General features: G+C 48.8%; 1 protein-coding gene across 1 annotated transcript; it reads right to left on the bottom strand.

The window, feature by feature from the left end:
- Nucleotides 1-9,946: 9,946 nt before the first annotated feature.
- P3r3urf (PIK3R3 upstream open reading frame) lies at nt 9,947-10,781 on the bottom strand. Its single transcript, XM_052177084.1, has 2 exons — nt 10,553-10,781; nt 9,947-9,990 (listed from the first exon to the last, which is right to left on the bottom strand). The coding sequence occupies exons 1-2, from the start codon at nt 10,779-10,781 to the stop codon at nt 9,947-9,949; spliced, it is 273 nt and encodes a 90-aa protein (XP_052033044.1).
- Between the last annotated feature and the right edge of the window lie 1,459 nt (nt 10,782-12,240).

Raw genomic sequence — 12,240 nt, 5'->3', positions numbered from 1 at the left:
TCTATAACCCAATCCCTGAGCTAACATAATATGACCACAGCCAAAGAAACAGCCTGGTATTCAAACACAATACGGGGAGACACACCCATCTGGCTCTGCTCCATGGTGACATCAGCCTCACCACAGACAGCTTCTCCTTTTCAGACTCCAATCAGCCCAAGCCAGCGAACAGTCAATCAGAAATAGGTAACCATACTCCATCCTATCTCTGAATACAATAATTGACAGTAAGATTAAAAGACCCTGATTAGCCAGGCGGTGGTGGCGCACCCTGTAATCCTAGCACTCTGGGAGGCAAGGCAGAGGCAGGCAGATTTCTGAGTTCAAGGCCAGCCTGGTCTACAGAGTGAGTTCCAGGATAGCCAGGACTACACAGAGAAACCCTGTCTTGAAAAAACCAAATCCAAAATCTAAAAAAACAAAAACAAAAAACAAAACAAAAAAAAAAACCCAAAAAATACGCCCCCCCAAAGGACCCTGATTATTAAGGATTTGTCTACTGGTATGGCCACTGACATGATCAAAACACAATTCAGCTTCTCAACAAATATGTTACTTTTCCTTCTTCCTATCTCTGAAAATAGCACCACTAAAAACCCAAGCTGGAAATAAGCACAACATTCTCATCCTTCCCACTAGATTTTGGGGTCTTCAGGGTCCCCCAAAGGTTCATGTGTTGAAGGCTTGGTTCCCAGCACTACTAGGAATGAAGGGACATCACTAAAGGCATACTCTTAAAGGAGGTATTAGACCTCAGTCCCCAGCCCATTCCCACTTACACTTGCTTCTGGAAGTCTTTAGGTAAGTAGACAACCATAACTACAAATCAACAGACCAAGCCCTATGCACGGAAGACTTTAAACCTGTGATCCTTTCCTCCCTTTCAGTTTATTGCCCTGGGTATTTTGTCACAGCATCAGAAAGCTGACTAACATGTCTTCTCACTCATGTCTTCCATTCAACCCACCACTAAGAGCTGCCGTTCCGCTCTGATCTCACTAAGAGCTGCTGCTCTGCCCTGATCTCCCTCAGAGCTGCTGCTCTGCCCTAATCTCACTAAGAGCTATCCATTTCTTTTCATCCAGAGGCCACCACTGTTGTTCTTTCTGCCAGTCCCCTTTCCTGTGACATGGCCACACCATCCTCCATTACAGTTCTGCCTGCCTTCACATAGTCTCTGGGAACCCAACTCTTACTTTTACTGAAAAACCTTCAGGGGCTGTCAGAATGAAAACTAGCCTTGGCAATTTCAAGACACCATTTTACTGTCCCTGCTTGGCTAACTTCATTCTCACATCATACCTTACCTGTCGCAGTGTCTGTCCTCTTTCTCAACCATGATGTTCCCTGTCACTAACATCCTTCTTTTCCTCCCCACATTTCCCAGGCTAGCATCTAATTATGTCTTCAGGCTTAGCTGGGATTTCTACTCTGCCAGGGTTTTGGCTCTACCAATCCCCCTAAGGAGCCTAAGTGTTCTCATACCACTTTAGAAGAATGGTTCTAAATACTGTTCCTAAACTCCCTTCTCCCTCATGACAAACCCTGTCTCTACCTATTTCTGTTACTATTTTATGATAAGAAAAGTGAGATTTGTCAAAGTTGAAGAAGTGTCCAAGGCTCAACAGTAAATAGCTAGAGCAGACTTGAAAGCCAAGTTGGTTTATATGTTTGTTAATGAAAAGAACTATATTGTTTTAAATGTTTTATCTTCTGTGTATGAATGTTTCACTTGCATGTCTGTCTGTCCACCAGACATCAAAGGACAGAAGAGGGCATTGATCCCCTGGAACTAGAATTACAGATGATTGTGAGCTGCTGTGTGTGTGGGAATTGAACCTGACTCCTCTGTAAGAACAGTCAGTACTTTTAACTGCTTAACCGTCTATCCAACCTTGTCTTTCTTTTCTTGTCTCTTGTTTGCTTGCAAAGGAGTTTCACTAGGTCGCCCAGGCTGGCCCTTAAACTCCTGGGCTCAAATAGTGAAGAGTAGCTGTGAGTAGGGCGAACACTGCCCACCTGATGTGTCCTGGGCCAAGAGGCTTACTCTGGCACACTGCAGTTGACGCATGTGTCTCCATGCTTATACATATGAGCACTCTTCACCACAGCCTGTCACAGTTCTGCATCTCTGTTTCCTGAAATTGGAGCTCCGTGCTTTCCCTTCTTCCTGCTCCTAGCAGGTCCCCAGGGAGAAATGAGGAAGTCCTCAGGACAGGGATGGGTCTTTAGTCCTCTGTAGCCAGACTTGTGCTCTGAAGATTCCAGAATCCTACAACCCACCAACTTTGCTCACTAATCCAAAACCTTCAAATTTTCCCTGCCAAAAACCTGCCCCAGACCTCTAGACCAGTGTCCCCCCTGCTCACTGTCACTCCTATGGGGCTCTGAGTCTGAAGGGTTTGCTGGACATCAGTTTTCTTCTCCCAGCCCACTGCCCCACATTAATTATCCCGCCAAGGAATTCCCATCTTCTATCCTACCCTCAAAAGCCTGGCTGGAACCCAGGGTTTCCTAACCAGGAGGGAATCCCCATCTCGGGTCCTGACGCCCTTAGGTCAGGGCCGGCAGGGAGACTCACTTCCAGCCAGGCACTGGCGCCTCTGAGGCTCCTTCACAGAAAGAATGCCTTTACTAAATCCGGAACGGATTTGCATCACGGCAGAGAGGGAAGGGCTCAGGGATCTCAGAAAGCTCCGAAGCTGGGCTGAGGGTGTGTCCATTCCACCCCAACCCCAGAACTGCCGGAGCTGCTGAAAGTCAGTGAGATTTGCACCCTGGGCTTGAAACCTGGCTTGTGCTGGTTGCTAATCACTTCTGCCGGTGTTTGAGCCAGCACGCCCCACACCCACAATTAAGAATCTTCAAGTGAGAGGCTGGAGAGATGGCTCAGCTGTTAAGGGCACTGACTGCCCTTCTGAAGGTCCTGAGTTCAAATCCCAGCAACCACATGGTGGCTCACAACCATCTGTAATGGGATCCGATGCCCTCTTCTGGTGTGTCTGAAGACAGCTAGAGTGTATTCATATAAGTAAAATAAATCTTTAAAAAAAAATCTTTTAGTGGAGCTCAGCTTTAATTCCAGCCCTTGGGAGGCAGAGGCAGGTAAATTTCTGAGTTTCAGGCCAGCTTGGTCTATAGAGTGAGTTTAGAACAGCTAGGGCTACACAGAGAAATCCTGTTTCCCAAAAACCAAACCAAAAGAGGCGGGGAAGAAGAAAACTGAACACTAAATGTGGGGTCTTCTCAGGTCCTCCTAACAACTACCTTAGAGCCCTGGGACTGGGGGATGCATCTTAGTGGCTTCTGCTCACAGAACACAGAAGGCACAGACAGACTCTAAGGATCTGCCTTGTCTCTCGTCAGGCCTGTCTCAGAATTCCACTCTACTCATGCTGTTTCTTAGAAAGGCTTTCCCATGCTGCATCAGCTAAACTTTTGCCAGTTCTTTAAGCCCATCCTAAAAGACGCCTCTGCTCTGGGCCTGGTGGCACACACCTGTAATCCTAACACTTGGGAGAGTGAGGCAGGAGGATTTGCATTCAAGACCAACCTGGCAAATTCCAGGCCAGCCATGACTACATAGTGAAACCTTGTCTCCAAGGGAGAAAGAAAAAAAAAAAAAAGACCAGAATCCATTCCTGTGGAGTATCTGGCAGGTGATGGAAGAGATAGTGGCTGTCGTGTGGCCTTTGTCACTTCATATTCCCTCTGTAGATCTTGGACTCCTCTCTCATTCTTAGACGGATCTGGGTGAGATGACCCTCAGGGCTGCCTCCAGTTCCAGCCCTATAAAACTAGTGATTTCTTGGATCTCTCCGCCTCTAAGGCAGGACATTATCCCCGTGGCAAAGTCCCTACTGCCCCAGGCTACTGAGAACCAGACTCACTCAGAAAGCCTGGAAGCCTTGTTTACTGCCTCTTTTCAACACGTACACACTGTCTTAGGAACACCAAAGGACCAGCTCAGGGTCACCTGCTTACTACTCCCTCCCGTCTCCAGCCATCTCCAAACAGTTCATTTCTCCTTCTCCCCAACCTCAGTACCTATCACATACCCTGACTGAAAAAGCTCTTCAGTCTTTCAAGCTGGCAACTTGGACCACTGTCCCCTAAGACTCCCACCCATGGGCTCTCATTACCTACTGAAGCCACACAGAATTAATGCTAATCTGAAGCCTCGGATTCAGAAAAATCTGACTTGCCATTCCAGTTCTGTTACACCCTAGGCAGGTAATCTTAGACACACTGTTTACCCTCGTTGGGCTTCAGTCCATTTATCTATTAACAGAGCGATGAGGACGTGAGTGGGGAGGGCATCTTCCTGTAAAGTGCACACTTAGCATAGTCAAGAGGTCCTGGGTTCAGTCTGTAGAACAAAACTAAACACCAACCAGCGTGACAGTTGTGGACATTTTATAAGATTTATGAAGACACACATCAATGCAAGAATGTCAAATTGTAAGCATTATTCCTGTTTGCTATTTGCCTTCCTGCTTTCAGGAACTATGTATGGATTCTTTGGAAGCTAGGTACAGAGATATTTGAGGCAGCATTTCTCCAAACATAACCAGGACTAAATAATTTTAAATGTAGCCAGGTGTTGTGGCTCACATCTTTGATCCCAACACTTAGGAGGCAGAGGCAGACAGATCTCTGTGTGTGTGTGTGTGTGTGTGTGTCATCATTTATAAATGTTGCCCTAAGGACCCAATTATAGACTTCAGTTAAGGAATGTTTGAGGCCCAGAGAGGTGGCATGCTTTGCCAAAGGTCACACAGCAGGCCTAAATATGTAGAATGGCAGATAAACAAGGGCAGAGTATGAAATACGAGTGTGAGTAGAGGTCAGAGTAGGGACATTGAGCTGAATCCACAGACAGGAGCTGGTACCTGCCCTGTTTCCTTTGCCCATTAGGGCTTGGCATCTGCCTGCCCCTGCTCCTCCCAGGTTCTTGAGTTTGCAGTAGCTTCCCAGAAACACCAGTAAATATGTCTATTGTTAACTAGTAACCAGCCCCAGAGCTCTGCAAGGGTCCCCACACAACTCCCTCAAGATTAACAATGTGGTGACACATGCCTTTAACCCAGCATTTGAGAGGCAGAGGCAGAGGCAGGTGGATGTCTGCGAGTGTTAGCTTACAGGCCATTTTGCTAAGCTCCTCCCAGGGAGGCAGCAATGGCTGACATCATCACCTGCTGCCATCACCAGCCACCTCGAGATGTGGGCAGTATATAAGGCTGCCCTTCGCCCCAGTTCTCTCTCTGTTCCCATGTGTACCTGGCTGGACTCTCCCCTTTCCTGTCCTCCTTTACCCTCAAGGCTCTGCTCCCCTCTGTCTGCCTCTATCCCATCTCTAGCCCCCCACTCCCATCTGTTCCCCTCAAATAACCCCCTTTATACCAGATCTGTTGCATAGTGTGATTTCTTAGGGGACGCTTTGGCATGGGCCCGCCAGGCACCCCCTCACTTCATTTTGTTTCATAATAGTGATTCTGAGGCCAGCCTGGTCTACACTGAGTTCCAGGCTGATTTGGGCTACATAGTGAGAATTTGTCTCAGAAACCAAACAAATGCATAAAAGTCTCCTTGTTTTACATCAATTTATTTAATTATTTTTGTGTTTCTGAGGGTCAGCCATTGAACCACATGAGCTGTATATATTCCAGCTCATGTTTTGTTTGTTTTGAGGCAGGGTCTCTATAGCCCAAGCTTGTCTGTCTCAAATTCACTATGTAACTGAGTCTGGCCTGGGCTCCTAATTCACTGCACCGAGCTAACCTTCAGAAATGTCCTTGGCTGAGGTTAACCCCAATCATGGGAAAGCTGAAAGTACTAGGGATGGTCTGGTGTGTTAAGGCTACTTGATATCCCCACACCTTTTTTCATTTTCCTTTGTTATGTTTTTGTGGTGAGTTTCCCTTTTTGCTATGTAGCTCAGGCTGGTTAGACTCATGAATTCAAGTGTGTTTCCCGTCAAGCCTCCCGAGTCCTGGGACTCCAGCTGTGTGCCACCACACCCTTCTTTAGGCTGTACCATTGTTTTCACAGCTCCACTCTGCCTCCACCTGCATCTTTCTTCCCCTGTCCCCATGGACAAAGTCTGTCTCTGTCCAGTTTATTGCAGGGTTATTATTTCAGTTAACCTCATGCACCCAGGGCTGTCTGCTTCTCCCACTAAGCCATGCTCGGGGCACTTCTTGCATCTGTGGCAAAAACTGTGGCTTAGGTATCCACCTGACCGTGGGACTTCACTGACGCCTTAAACTTCTCATTTAAGCATATTCTAAGTTGTGTGTGTGTGTGTGTGTATGTGTGTGCATGTGTGTGTGCGCACGCGCGCACATATGGGGTGGCCTGGGATTCAGTAGATTATCCAGCCTCTAACATTTTATAATAAAATTCTGTGGACTTTATGAATCCAGAACTTCATGACCGTTTTCTGTGTTTAATGAATTGTTGCTGATGTGGTAACAACAACCAGTGCCCACTTGGCCTTGGTTTTTATATTTACTTTCTACAAGTTGCAAGTCTCAACTCTGGGAACCTCTGTGGGTTCCACTAAAAGCAAAGGAGGAGACAGCTAGGGGAACAGAGAGATTTCCATCCCTCCTGGGACTACAGGGCAGCCCAGTACTCGGTCTACCCTAGCTCCATTTAAGCTCCAGAACCTAGGGGAGGGCGGCAGCAGAAGTCCTCTCCTTTCCAGTGCTTCCTTCCTACTTTCCGCAGGGTCCGGCAGAAGAGTTTAGTGGGAGACTGGTGCTGCTGAGTGGGTCACAGGAGAGGGAAGTCAAGCACAGGACCAGGAGCCAGGGGAGGGGACACAGTGACTCCCTAGGGAGCTCTGTAGCCTTCCCCAGAGATGAGGAAGGAACAGAGGCCGGAAGTGGGGGTGTGGGTAACAGCAATGGTAAGGGTGGGGTGACCAGTATTGCATTGTGGGCCTGGAGCTGGTTTTCCGGTGATTGACCATTAATGACAAGGGAACTCCAGCCTCCTGCCCCAGGGATTGTCTGGTTCAGCCAGACCCTATCCTTTGACTGTTTGTCCTCCAGCCTGAGTCAGACTCCCAGAAAAACTGATTTCAAAAAGCCCCTTCCTGTGGGGCATCTCTGGCCAAGAAAGAGAGGAACCAGGACTGTAAAAGCATCACACTAGAGTTTAGGGTAAAACAGGGGTGCCCCCAGTCTAGATCTCAGAATGTTCTCTGAACTATATCGTCCCTGAAGAGGACGACGTGCCCCAGGCCACCTCCCAGGAGCAATCTGGACCCCTCCTCCAGCCCTTCCGGCTGCACAGTTCTGCACAGCACAGGGCTGAAGCTGCCAAACCCGATTTTCCGGTGGCTGCCCAAGGCTGGCTGGTGCAGGAAGCCCTCCTCCTGGCACGGACCCCTCAGGCTACCATTCTCCTCCCCCTCACCTGATTCCCTGCCTGGGCTGTGCCTTCTGCACCTGTGCCAGCTGTCCCAGTGTGCCACCACTTCCTCCTCCACCTGCTCACCATCTCCCCTGGGCCACTTCCCCTGGCACCATAAGGTGTGGGCCAGTGCTAACCCCTCTAGGATTCAGTCTTCTCCATCTCCAGATGGAGAACAGTGGCCTTCCCACAGAGCCGCCTCAGGGAAGGGTCTAAAAGTGGAAGTGACTAGCAGAGGGCCCATGGTTTGCTGGGTGGGTTGGTGCGGGGTTGGGAGTACAACTAGGGAATGAGAAGGAAGCGCTGCTTCTGGAGATCTCTAGGTAGAATAGCTGGAGTGAAGGGGGTGGGGGCTGTGCTCCCTCTGGATTCCTTATGTTATCTAACCTTTGGGAGATGGAAGAGAAGAGAGACAGACGTCATCCTCGAAGCTGCCAGGTTCCCAGTGTTCTGTCTCCCAGTGAGGAAGATGTCTCATTTTGTCTTCACCTGTCTTAGCTCCAACCACGAATATCTCCCTTAAACACAGCAAGCACTGACTGAGAAGCACAGGCACCCAGGAGTGCACCGAGGAGTGGCAGACCAGCCCGGTCTAACCCAGGCACCTGCTCTGGTTGCCCCACAGCTCAAGCTGATCTCCAGTCTGGGGATCAACCCTGGCCTGAACCTCCAAAGAACTCTGGTTGGGTGAGAGCTGGTGAATTGCACCCAATCATCCCGCAGACCACCTAAACTGCAGGAGTGGGGACTCTCTGGCGGTTGCTATCTCTGAGAGGCTGGAGGGGGAGGAGAATTGGGAACCTGGAGGAGGAGGGGTAATGGAGGAGAAGTCATTGCAGATGGAGCTAAAAATAGCTAGAAGAGATGATGTCATCGAGTTCCCTCTGCTTATCAACCCCCTCATACACATACATAGAAACACACACGCACACACTCTCAAAGACACAGATACACAGAGATATAAGCAAAGGCGTGTATGCACGCACTGCAAACAATGATACTGGGGAGGGAGGCATCGGGGCCGCAGAGCTGAAAGGCAGGGAAGTCTGGTGAGTGTGTCTATGAGTGTCTGAGTTTGCATGAGTATGATTGCATGTGTCATGTCTGTATACTTGTGAACTTGTGTGTGGATGTATGTATGTTTATGTCTGTATAGGGGCATGTTTCCTGCAAAGCAGTGGCTGGGTATCTATTGGATTCTTGTTAGTGTCGATCTCTGTTTATAAATCCATGTGCCTGGATACATACCTTTGCTTCTTCTGTTGTAGACCTGTGAGTTACTTATATTTACATGTCTATATTTGTTTGTGGACTGTGTCATGCTTGTATGTACAGAACCCCTTGTAGACCTTGGACACCACTCCAGCCATCTTCCAGCTGACATTAATGTCCAGTAGCTCGTTTCTATCTCAAGGAACCCAGCACACTCGAGAACCACTGTAACTGTGAATTGTGTGCCCCAGCCCTACCCTCAGGACCCCACACTCTAGCAAGCTTAGAGTAGATGTACTTAACTCAGTTTGCCTCTCACAAGAGGCAAATGATGTTAGCCAGACTTTGTAAACCTTGGAGGAAAGGCCACCAAGGGTCTTGGGGATTATCACCCCCACCCCCCAACTCTCACAGTAGCCCATGAACAAATCAACACATGAGCGACAAAGACCCTCACAGTGTTCCTACCACCAGACACAAGCTCATGGAAACCTATTTAAACCCGATGACACATGGGCATGCATTCAGAAATCCAAATGGAAAATCCCCAGGCCAGACAGAGTGGAACACCCTCCCCTTTTCCTGGGCTCAAACTCAGTCTTGCCCCACCCCCAAGTGCCCCAGCTCAGCTGGCAGTCCTGGAAAACGCTGACCTCAGAGGATGGCTGGGGGAGGGGGGTGAAGGTGACAAGTCCTCCTCTTACACTAACCATTGTGAACACCCCTTTTCCTGCAGGCTGCCCCTCCCCCTCCTGACCTTCATTCTCAGCTGAGCCAATGGTTTGCCTCTCACCGGCCCTCCTCCTCGACTCTCACAGCTGAAGCACATTCGGTCATAAAGGCAGAGTAGCCACTTGTGCCATAATGTTCCCATTCTGTCACAGCTAGCAGCCACACCTGCACGCTGACCAGCACCCGCGTACCTCATCCTAGAGCATTCGTGGGGTTCTGTCTTTCATCCGGTCTCTTATCTGTGCCTTCTTATTCTTTCCAAGATGCCTTGTGCCCATGGGAGTGTCAGGCAGGAGAGCCCCTTATCACGGGGCAGATCAAAATGCTGAGGACAAAGATGGGTTTGTCTGGCTGACCTTGCCCCGTTCCTCTACTTCACTGTGGTCCACAGTGAGCCTTGCTGCTGTCTCCTAGGCTTGTCCCTAAGCTGATCCACCCCCAACCCTACCCTCACGTCCTGCATAGTTGGAACACTTCAGCATGGGGTAAGACAGCTTAAGCAGAATGGCTGTATTTGTTGTCCACCACCAACAGTCCTCTGGAGCAGCAGGTCAAGTGCAGGCCAAGCTTCTGGGCGTTTTTAGAGGATCAGAAAGCCCCTAGGTTGACAGAGGTGTCTGAGAACTGGGGACAGAAAAAAGAAGGAAGAGTATCTTTTTTTAAAAAAGGCATATGTGGAGGCTGGGAGATAACTAACTGATAGTCTTTTAAGGACTCGAGGTCAATCCAGAACCCAGATGAAAAAGCTGGGTATGTGGTGCACACTCATCAATGCCAACAGCGTGGAGGCAGAGACACACGGACCCCTTCTGTCTGTCAGCCAGCCTGACCTACTTAACAAAGTCTAGGCTGGTGTCTCCAAAAAAGGTGGGATGTCCTTTGGCCAACACATACATGCACACGTGCATATATGTACATGCACATGAAGAAAAGTAGGCATTTGTGAAAACCCCACTGGCCCTTGGACTCGCCCATTCCCCCGGCCTTCCATCTCAGTCCCAGTCCTGACATTGTCACCTAAAGCTCTCATCATCGTCTGAGGATGTGTTCCTTTAAAACCAGCCTGTACTCTTGGGGTGAATTTTCACAGGCTACCCTCACAGTGCACAAGCAGAACAGGATGCTTCTAGTCTTCAACCCCCCACACCAAGTCACAGATTCTCCACCTCCACACCTCCCCACTAACCTTGAGGTGACAGGATCCACACACTGGTGGTAGTGTCCGTGTCACTGATGTTTGTGGCCACAGAGGCAGGATCGGTGGCAGTTGGGCCTCGGGGTTTCTGCCGGTATGTTCTGCGGCTACACTTGAACATCTTGGGACACCTGCGCCTGGGCCCACCCATACCTGGCCTACGGTAGGGAGAACTCATGCCCCGAGGCCGAGGGGCCCGGACAAGCTGAGATGGCCCCATGACTGCAAAGAGCTCCTGAGGGGTTCTGCTAGCCAAGCAACTGAGATCTCTATGACATATGAAGCCTGCCTAAGGGGGTGCTCTTTGTTACAGGTTCGTCCCATCCCCCACCCAGACATAGCTCAGACTTCCTCACAATCTCTTCAAGAAGTCTAGCCCAAGAGCCCAGCAACCACAATGAAAGGAACTTTGGCAGGTGGAAACAAATCACTTGTATTGTTTAAAGTCATCCACATTAACAATACTAAGGATGTTTACTGAGCACCTACTGTGTATCAGACACTAAGCTTACTACTTCACGAATACAATTTCATTGAATCTCACCACAGACCTATGCAGAAATTCAAATGTTACTCTTATTTATAGAAGTCAATTCTCAGTCTTCCCAGGAGTTGGAAGTTTACAAAGTCATCCTAAACACTGGGTTAACAAATGCTAAAGCAGGGTAGTAGTGCAGGACTTTAATCCCAGCGCTTAGGAGGCAGAGGCAGGCAGATCTCTGAGCTCAAGGGCATCCTAGTGTACAAAGCAAGTTCCAGGACAGCCAGAGCTACACAGAGAAACCCTGTCTCAATAAAATAAAACAAAAAAAGAAAGGGGGGGGGAGCACCAAGGGAAAGGGAGGAGGGGGGAATTTAACACAAACATTTCCTCTAAAGTATATCACAGTTTTCTTGTGTGGATTAGATAATATTCAGCACAGCTGGGAGTATTTGGGCCAGCAACGTCATTATTACCATCATCATCATCACCACCACCACCACCAACAACAACAACACTCAAAACAAAACCCTAAAAAATTCTAATGCAAAATATTGATTGTAATTAGACTGCTGGGAAAACATTGATTTATAAGAGCTGAAACGTGTTTCTGAGGGCAGAAAGTCCTGCTCCACAGGCCTCAGCTGGAGATGCATGCTAGGCACTCAGGACCTTTATTTCTGTGCACATCCTCTGTGAGTAATTGCAATTGAGTAAAGTGACACAAGACTCGGTCTTGTGGTTACAGAGGAAGGTAACGACTGGGTGAATCCACAGACTCGGAATCTGAACGATGAGGCTGGACAGTGTAAGGAAGCCGCCTTGGTGAGATACAGCCACAGGATTAGAGGCAGCGGAGGGTCCAAAGCCAGAGTGTTCATGTTTATCTTTTCCTGTTCTAGGCTCATGTATTTGTTTATTCAAGACTTTCGTTAACGACCAGGGACACACAGAAGAATGTGAACTCTCAGGGTTCTTCCTGAGATGAAAGAGAAAGCCCTGTGGATAAAGAGGAGGAGGCTCTAACCCTGGCTTTCCCGGTCTTGTAGGAAGCAGACATCTTGTAGGAAGTATCTACCCTGCCATCTGAGAAGCTGAGGAACTTTGGATTTTCTCCACACCTTAGCTCTCAGCCTCTCTCCTTTGGTTCGCCTTCCTGCACCTCAGGGCCTCACCATGCCCTACTTTTGCCTCCTTA

Source organism: Apodemus sylvaticus, chromosome 3 (assembly GCF_947179515.1).
Source record: "Apodemus sylvaticus chromosome 3, mApoSyl1.1, whole genome shotgun sequence".
Lineage (NCBI taxonomy): Eukaryota > Metazoa > Chordata > Mammalia > Rodentia > Muridae > Apodemus > Apodemus sylvaticus.
Note: the sequence above shows the minus strand (reverse complement) of the source record. Positions and strands in the feature narration are given on the sequence as shown.